Below are 8,993 nucleotides of genomic sequence, written 5' to 3' on the forward strand. Positions count from 1 at the left end.
CTACCTGCAGTGGCTGGTCTATCATATCCACTTCTAGCACCTCTTGCCACCGGAGGCCGGCAGCCTCCTTCCGTCCATCTTCAGGACACCAGGACAGGGCAGCTTCCTTTCCACTGAGCCTGGGCAGCCGGGGACTCATGGGCTGGATGCCCCTCTCTCCTTTCAAGAAAGGGCTTTGCCTTTTCCCCTGCAGGTTTCTGGCTCTTTGGAATGTCCAAGGCAGCCTCATTTACACAGCCTTAGAGAGCCCTGGAGCCTGGGTGGCTGAATATGCAGCGTCCATGGCCCTGTTTCCTCATCATGGGAGCTGGGACAGGGGTGTGGAAGGCCCCAGAAGGTTGGCTCTGCTCTCTAGAACCCCAGCTTCTCTTCTGCTAGAATGTACACAGGAGAGTCAGAAGGTGGGGAGGAGTTTGCAGCTAGGGAAAAGGCTTGGAAGAAAAGCCAAGCTAGCAGCCCTGGGGACAATGGGCAAAGGGCCAGTAGGACATTTATCTACAGGGGCAGGCTGGACCTGCACACAGAAGCAGCCACAGACCATTGTGCAGGGAGACGAGACGGGATGCAGAGAGGAGCAGCCATTGGCCTAGCAGCTGAGGGGAACACACACGCGCACTCACACACACACAGGTGCAGTCACACACACCTCCACATACACGCAGTGTGCCCACATTCCTGCCTATATGTGCACCAACTCGTTCTCACACACATGCAGGTTCCAATCTGAGGAAGTGGGCTTTGGTTCTGGAGGTTCAAGCCCCCACGGCCACACCTCTCCATGAAGCATTTCTCCAGACACTTCCCAGAGAGACCCAGGCTGTGTGCTCAATGACCAGCACCTGGTGGCCTACAAAGTCTCAGGAGTTGGATGCTTCTTGGCAAGGCCAAGGTGGTCTCAGGCTTTGGGTGGAGAGCAGGGAAGCCACAAGTCTAGAAGAGGTCAGGACGGGGGACTGAAAGCTAGCTCTCCACCACAGCACCCATAGTCTGACCGCTCCTATCTCCCCAGACCTCAGATTAGGTGGAGGCAGGATCACAGACAGGCAGAGGCCCTGGGGCGGCATCAGGAAGCATAGACACTGGGAGGCAGCCTCAGGGAGCAGGGCCTGAGGGGAGAGCCCTCAGGGACGTGGCACTTGGGGTGAGGAATCATGCAGGATGGGAGTTCTCTGTGACACAGCCAGGCCCTCTCTGGGGTACTGGGAGGGTTGCTGCAGAAGAAAGGGGCTGCCCAAGTTGCGTTGTCCCCACCCCTGCCTGTGTGTGGCCCAGACCAGCCCTATGGGGAACAGCCAGATCAGGAAGCAGACCATCCTTCCTGGGGTAAGGGCCAGGGTGAGGTGGACGGCCTGTGGGAAACACTGGCCAGATGCCGGCCCTCCCGCCCAGGGCAGCAGGTGGGCCCACAGAATGACTCAGAAGCGGGTGCTCTGGTAGCGCAGCCTCCGAAGGTCTGCAAGGCCCTCAGTCCTGCCGTACACCTCCCTGCAGGGACTCTCGGCCAGTCACCGGGCGCCCGCCCCGCCACCCCCACCGCTGCTGCCGCTGCCACTGCTGCCGCTGCTGGAGCTGCCACTGCTGCACCGGTCCTCATAGATGGCGATCTCGATCTGGGGCGGCGTTAAGGAGGGCTGCCAGCTGCCGGCAAGGTGGACAGGGTCCTCAGATGGAGGCCAGCAGAGAGCAGAGGGGAGAGCTGTCCTGCTTCCTAGACAGGAAGAACACGGAGGCCTGGCGACCAAGACCCAAGACCCATGGCGCACACCCAACTCAGTTACCGAGACTTGCAGGGCCAGGCACCGTGCGGGCACACAGCCAGGGTCAGGGGCTCACACTCAGAGTCCAGTCACTGAACCCAGGACGTCGCATGCCCAGGATGTGCTGTTTCCATACGGGACATGCAAGGCCTTTTGTGTCCTGAGTTCAAATTCACCTCGCTCACTCAGGGCTACCTGACCTCTGACCAGTCACTGCACTTGTTACCTGTCAGCTACCACATCACGAAATAGGGCTAATTACAGAATCACAGGACTGTGGTGAGACTTAAAGTAGTACGTGCCGGTGCCTGGCGTGTCACACAGGCACAGTAATAGCAAAAGCCTCTTGCTGGGCTTCATAAACATGAGACTAGTATTTTTGTTTTCTGTACTCTTCCTCTCCGTTTTCTAGCAAAATGTATTTTTTAAGCATTCTACCCTTGCTGCTGCTGCTGCTGGGGAGGGAAGCACGCACAGCTGACAGGAAGAGAGAGCAAACCTACTCCTCACCCCTCGGCCAGCCTCCCACCGAGACCTCATTTTCCTCACCTGTGCAAGGGGGGCCACGGGAGCACCACACGGGGTTAAGCAGGCTTATGTGAGACTGTGGGCATGTAAGTGTACGTGGAGATTTGTGCGTTCCCTGGGGGGGCAGTACAGGCTCAAACCCGTCAGCCGGTGACCTGCCTGCAGTGTGCTCAGCCACTGCACAAAGGGAAATAGTAACAGTCGCCTCACTGTAGGGGTGTTAGGAGAATTACATGGGTCCACAATTTCAATGCCCCCAATATGACACACCTGGCATGTACTAAGCAGGGAATACATGTAGCTCAACAAATAAAAGCAAACCCTGAAATTCACAAAGCACTAGTAACATATGGCGGGGAGGAGGGCTGGCGAGCAGACATGGGAGAATCCCAGGAAACCCTGAGCAGAGGCCCCTAGGGCCGTGCCATTTCCTGGTAGCCTCACCACAGACCCCACCCCTGCACACAGAACAGACAGGAAGGATATGACTCTCATCCCACGCTCAACGGGGTCCGTGAGCAGGAGCCCTCGAGGGGCAAAGATCTTCTCGTTCTGCTCTTGGATGTAGCGGGAGATCTTCTTGAGAACCTGCCAGGACAGGGGCCAATCGAGGCTGAGGGTGCATCTGGGAGGCCTCAGGAAGGGGACACAGGGCGGAGAGGGAGGGAGTACCTTTTCGTAGTGGGTCTCCATGCAGAGGAAGATGAAGTAGGCCGTGGCGCAGGCCAGGCAGCCCTCCAGGTAGGAGCTGCCCCCAATCTTCTCAGCCTCTGCGTAGAAGCTGTTGAGGGTCTTCACAGTCTCCTCAAAGAGCTGCCGCTCAATCTGGAAGGAGGGAGGGAAGAAGGGAAGTACAAAAAGCCTGGTTGAGGTCAGCCTCCCTGGGGTGCGAATGGTCACCTGGTGTGAGGGGAGTGGCAGGACCAAGCCAGGTGTAGGGACAGCACACAGAAAGACCAGAGAGGTTGCAGGTGCCCATGGAGCAGAAGGAACACTGGACCAGGAGTCAGGAGACCTGGGGTTCAGACCTGGCCATCAACTAGCTTTAATGAACCAGTTGTTAATGATTTAACAACTCTAGCCTCAGTTTCCACACCTATAAAATGGGAATAAGAATGGCTACTTGGCTTCCCTCAAACAAGAAACTTCTATGCTATCCTAGATGTGAATGTTCTTTACAACAGGTTAAGCAAGAATTCTGGTGACTGTGTCACCCCACCAACACCCCTGTTTTGGTGGCTGTGACAGAGCTCAGAACCCAACTGGCAGGAGCTGCCCATGTTTGGATGGACTTCAACTGCATGAGATTGATTGGGTGGGACCTCAGGGGTGTCCTTCTAGGAGGGGGCACTTCCTTCTAGACCAGAGTCATGGGGAATATGACAGCTCTGTGTGTTTAGACAACTGGGAAGTGGCCCTGGCTGGTGTGGCTCAGTGGATTGAGAACCAGCCTGTGAAGCAAAGGGTCTCTTGTTCGATTCCCAGTCAGGGCACATGTCTGGGTTGTGGGCCAGGTCCCCCGTTGGGGGTGCACAAGAGGCAACCACACAGTGATGTTTCTCTCCCTCTCTGTCTCCCTCCCTTTCTCTACAAATAAATAAATAAAATCTTGAGACAACTGGGAAGCTATCCTGGTTGCATCCATAATCGAAATAGCTATTATTTACTGAGTACTTTGCATTTGCTGGGCATTTTCTTTTTTTTTAAGATTTTATTTATTTATCTCAGAGGGGAAAGGGAAGGAGAGAGAGAGAAATATCAATGTATGGTTGCCTCTCATTCGTCCCCTGCCGGGAACCGGGAACTGGCCTGCAACCCAGGCATATGCTCTGACTGGGAATCAAACCGCGATCGTGTGGTTTGCAGGCCCGTGCTCAATCCACTGAGCTACACCAGCCAGGGCTGGGCATTTTCTAATGTATTCTGCATTTAACCCTCACTACAATTCTATCAGTGAAGTAGGACTATCATCCCCTGTCACAAGTGAGGATGATGAAGCTCTGCTCTGTGGTCAGGGCAGCCATCATCTCTGGGCTCCCTGCCCCCAGCCCAGCCAAGCAAGCCTGCTGGTCAGATCAGGTTACACACAAGCTCTGATCCAGAGCTTCGCAAGTCTTCACATCTATAGCACAGTAAGGTCCGGGAAGTCCTTGCGGCCTGGCCCTGTGTCCCCACTGAGCCTGTCTCCCCCTCCCCTCCTCACTCTGACCCCACTTCACCACACAGACCACTCCACCGCTGTCTCCTGAAAATGCCACGCTCCTCCCCCAGGCCTGTCCCCTGCCCCCTCACCCTTACTTCCCTCAGGTTTCGCCTTACACAACTGCCGCCCAGACCATTCCTTATCCTCAGCTCTCTCTGTCTGCCTTGCCCTCCTTCCTTATTTTTCTAGTATTTGTCACCACCTGAGCTACTATATATATACTTGTTTGGTTTTTTATTTTTTGTATACTCTAATAAACACCATGAGTTTGCACCTATATCTCCAGTGCCCATTCCATAGGAGGCGCTCTATAAATACTTGCTGACTGCTGAGTGGACTTGTCCAAAGCTACACAGCTCTAGCCCAGTCTGCATGCTTCCCTGCGCAGCCTTACACTGGACCGCTTGTGCAGCAAACCCACAAACCCAGCAGGTGTCAGAGTGTCTGTCGCTCCATCTTTACATTCTTCAGAGGCCCCTGTTCCCTGCTCACTCCCACAAGACAAGAGCTGCCCATCACACAGGTTAGGGTCCTCCCAGCCTGCACAGGACAAAATCTCTCCCCATGAATAGTCAAAAGCTTTGAGGTTCCCAGCCACTGTCCCTACAGACCTGGAGGAAACACATAAAGAAAATTCTGCCATCTGGCCCTTGACCTAAGCTCTGCATTCTACCCTAGGGGTTTTTCCACCCCAAAGGGCAGGCGGGCAAAAACAAAGAGACTCACATGGCTCCCCCAAAGCCGGTTAGGGGGTCAGATCAGTAGAAGCCAGGCCTGCCCCGCCTTCCCAGATGCCTTTAGATCTGCCTGGGCTGCTAAGGGAAAGGATCAGGGTCTGACCTCTGCCCTCACCCAAACCCAGGCCAGCTCCATGGCAGCCTGGGATAGAGGCTATGTACACCCTCAGAACTAGGAACAAAACCCAACAGAAAGGACTTCCGGCCAAGATGGAGGTATAGTTGGAAACACGGTGCCTCCTTGCACAATCAAATTTAAGGATGACAAAGATTTAGAAACAAAAGCGCAACCAAACAGAGAGAAAAGTAAACTGTACCAAAGTCCAACAACAACAAACCATTCGTCCAGGCTGATAAGAGGGGTAAAGTCAGCGGCAATAGAGATGGGTCCCAGAGATGGGTCCCGGAGATGGGTCCCGGCAGGAGGAGGTGGTGATTGGTGACCCAGGCAGGCGCAGACAGAAACCCAGTAAGGCTCACTGGCTGACCACGGACACACATTTGTGCGCAGAGAAACCAGGCAGGTTTAAAAACAGTCAGTGAGATAGACCACGCAACTCAGGGCCCCAGTGATGGGAAATAAAGCCTAAAAACACTGATCAGAAAAACTTTCAGGGGCTGAGGTGCCAGGAGAGGCTCCTAGCCTCACAGGAGAGTTCATTGGGGAGACCCTCAGGGTCCTAGAACGAACACAAGCCCACGCACCCAGGAACCAACACCAGAAGGGCCAAATTTGCTTGTGGGAAGCAACAGAGGGGACCAAAATCCAAGATAGAGAGGAAAAAAACGCCATAGTTCCCTCTCTGACCCCACCCCCAGTCACAACCCAGCGACTGGGCTGATCCGCCCCAGTGAACACCTAAGCTCACCCCTCATATGTAACAGGTGTGAACAGACCAAAACATTATGGCTCAAGCAGAAGAACAGCTCAAAGCCCCAGAGCCAATACTTCTAAGTGACCAAGAGATAGCCAACCTATCGGATGCACAGTTCAAAATACTGATGATCAGGATGCTCACTGGACTGGTTGATTTTAGTCGTAAATTAGATGAAAAAATGAAGGCTACACTAAGTGAAATGAAGCAAATTGCACAGGGAACCAATAGTGATGGAAACAAATCTGGGAAAAATCAATAGACCAGAAGGAAGAAAGAAATGACCAAACAGAAAAGAATGAAGAAGCAAGAATGCAAAAAAATAGAGGAGAAGCTTAGGAACCTCCAGGACAGTTTAAACATCCCAAAATCCGAATTATAGGGGTACCAGAAGGGGGAAGAGAAAGAGCAACAAGTGGAAAACTTATTTGAACAAATAATAAAGGAGAACTTCCCCAGTCTGGCAAAGGAAATAGACTGCCAGGAAGTCCAGGAAGCTCAGAGTCCTAAAGAAGGTGGACCCAAGAAGGAACACACCAAGGCACATCATAATTACATTAGCCAACATTAAAATGAAGGAGAGAATTCTAGAAGCAGCAAGAGATAAGGAGACAGTCACCTACAAAGGAGTGCCCATCAGACTGTCAGCTGATTTCTCAAAAGAGACCTTACAGGCAAGAAGGAGCTTTAAAGAAGTATTCCAAGGCATGAAATCCAAAGAGCTACATCCAAGATTGCTCTATCCAGCAAAGCTTTCATTTAAAATGGAAGGGCAGATAATGTGCTTCTCAGATAAGATCAAATTCAAGGAGTTCATCATCACCAAGCCCTTATTATATGAAATGCTAAAGGGACTTATCTAAGAAAAAGAAGATTAAAAATATGAACAGTGAAAGGACAGCAAACTCACAGTTATTAATAACCACACCTAAAACAAAAGCAAACTAAGAGGACAGCTAGATCAGGGCCGGAGCCATAGAAATGCAGATCACATGGAGGGTTAGCAACAGGGGAGTGGGAGGAGGAGAGGGGGGGAGAAGGTACAGAGAATAAATAGAATAGATGGTAGGTAGAAAATAGACAGGAGGGAGGGCAAGAGTAGTGTGGGAAATGTAGAAGCTAAAGAACTTGTGACACATGGACATGAACTAAAGGGGGGGAATGAGGGGAAGGGTGTGCTGGGGGGAGGGGAATGAAGCAGGGAAAATGGGACAACTGAAATGGCATAATCAATAAAATATATTTTTTAAAAAGACAACAGAAAGAGCTGATGCCTTGCAAGGGGCCAGTGGCCCCTGAGCCACACTGGAAGCTGAGTCTGGAGGGAGGGGCTGGGAAGAAAGGCCTCGGGTGATGACCTGGGCATCAGGATTTTTAAGACTCCCCAGAAAATACTAATGTGGGGGTGAGAACTCTGCTAAAAAGTGGAGATTCCTGATCCCAGGCCAAAAAAACTGAGCCAGCATCTCTGATGACACCTAATATCACCCAACAGACTCAGGAATGTATGTTTGCTCAACAAGTTCTCCAGGTTACCCTGCGGCTGAAACCAGAGAGCTGCTGATCTAGGAAACTTCTGTGGTTTCTCCGGTTCTAACTTTCTAACTCCAGTTCTTAACTTGCTGAGGTGACAGCAAGACTATGTTAAGGATGTTTCTTAATTCTCCCACGTGAAGTAGCTGAACAAGTTACTCTTGAATAAGTGCCCCCCTCCCACTCCTTCACAGCCTGTGTTCTGGGTTTGGGAAAAGACATCCTTACCCGGCTGTCCAGCTCCGGAGGGAACTTGGTCTGGAACTGGCAGATGGTCCCATCGCTGTAGTCTCTCTGGATAAAGACCTTGGTGGCCAGGGATGCACTTCGCCGGAGCTCCTGCAGATTGTGCACCTGCGGAGACATAGAGAAGACTCCGACTGGGGTGGCTGGCCCTCCTTCCAGTTTGTCCAAGACTGAGGGGCTTGGGGGGATGTGGGTCTTTTGGCGCTAAAATCAGGGAAGTTTCTAGCAAACCGGGACAAGTCGGGCCCCCTACATGTGCTCCAGAAAGGTCTTCGGGAAGCAGGACTGTAGAGTTTACCCCAGCAGATGCCTCTAATGATCCCAGAAAAACCTAGAAAAAGCCAGAAGCAGGGCCAAAACTGAGCCAAAGCAAGAGGTTCAGGAGTAATCAAGTCAGAAACAAATTTTCACTATAGGAAAGGACATCCTGGTAGCTGGCCCAAATCCTTCTCTCTCTCTCTCTCTCTCTCTCTCTCTCTCTTTCTCTCTCTCTCTCTCTCTCTCTCACACACACACACACACACACACACACACACACATGGTGGGGCCTTCCATACTTTCATTCATTCAGCAAGTATCAAACGTTCACAACCTGTCAGGTCTTGGCTTAGGGAACCCAGCACTGATCAAGACTGAGGTCTCAAACCCTGGGTGGAGCTTACAGTGAGGCTGGGAGAGGGGAGTGTGGAGTAGAGAAGTACCTGATGCCCCCATGAACTCGGCCAAGTTATGGCCCAAGTAGGAGGGCACCAGAGATAGTTCTTATGCCCAGCACTTCTCACCATGCATTAGAAGAGACCCACACATGTCCAAGAAAATTGTGGATAAAGTGTGCTAAAGCCAGACATGGAAGAAATTCCCTGCCCTGGTAGGGAGAAGGGGGGGCAGGTGACTCCTGACTCCTGTCCCCACACCTGCAGACTTGACATTGACACAGACATGGGCTCGGTTCCACAAAAGAACAGGGCCTCTTTCTTCTACTTCCAACCTCACTCGTCCACGTTCCAGACAAGCAACCCACTGGGTGAAATATGCCAGACATTAGAACCACGCAGAGGCCAAGCCCCAAAGGCAGTGAACACACAGCCACTTCATTCTGTGTAATTAAGGTGAA

The 8,993-nt window shown here is 52.1% G+C and overlaps 1 protein-coding gene across 1 annotated transcript in view; it reads left to right on the forward strand.

The window, feature by feature from the left end:
- Positions 1–2,749, forward strand: part of CRTAC1 (cartilage acidic protein 1) — a 147,922-nt gene extending 145,173 nt beyond the window's left edge. Inside the window, exon 15 of the mRNA XM_037050790.1 lies at positions 1,492–2,749. Within this exon, the coding sequence (XP_036906685.1) occupies positions 1,492–1,625 (134 nt within the window). The 3' untranslated portion in view covers positions 1,626–2,749. The remainder of the gene's footprint in view (positions 1–1,491) is intronic.
- Positions 2,750–8,993: the final 6,244 nt, after the last annotated feature.

This window comes from Sturnira hondurensis, unplaced genomic scaffold (genome assembly GCF_014824575.4).
Source record: "Sturnira hondurensis isolate 20B ecotype Veracruz unplaced genomic scaffold, ASM1482457v3 Scaffold0006849, whole genome shotgun sequence".
NCBI classification, from domain to species: Eukaryota; Metazoa; Chordata; class Mammalia; order Chiroptera; family Phyllostomidae; genus Sturnira; species Sturnira hondurensis.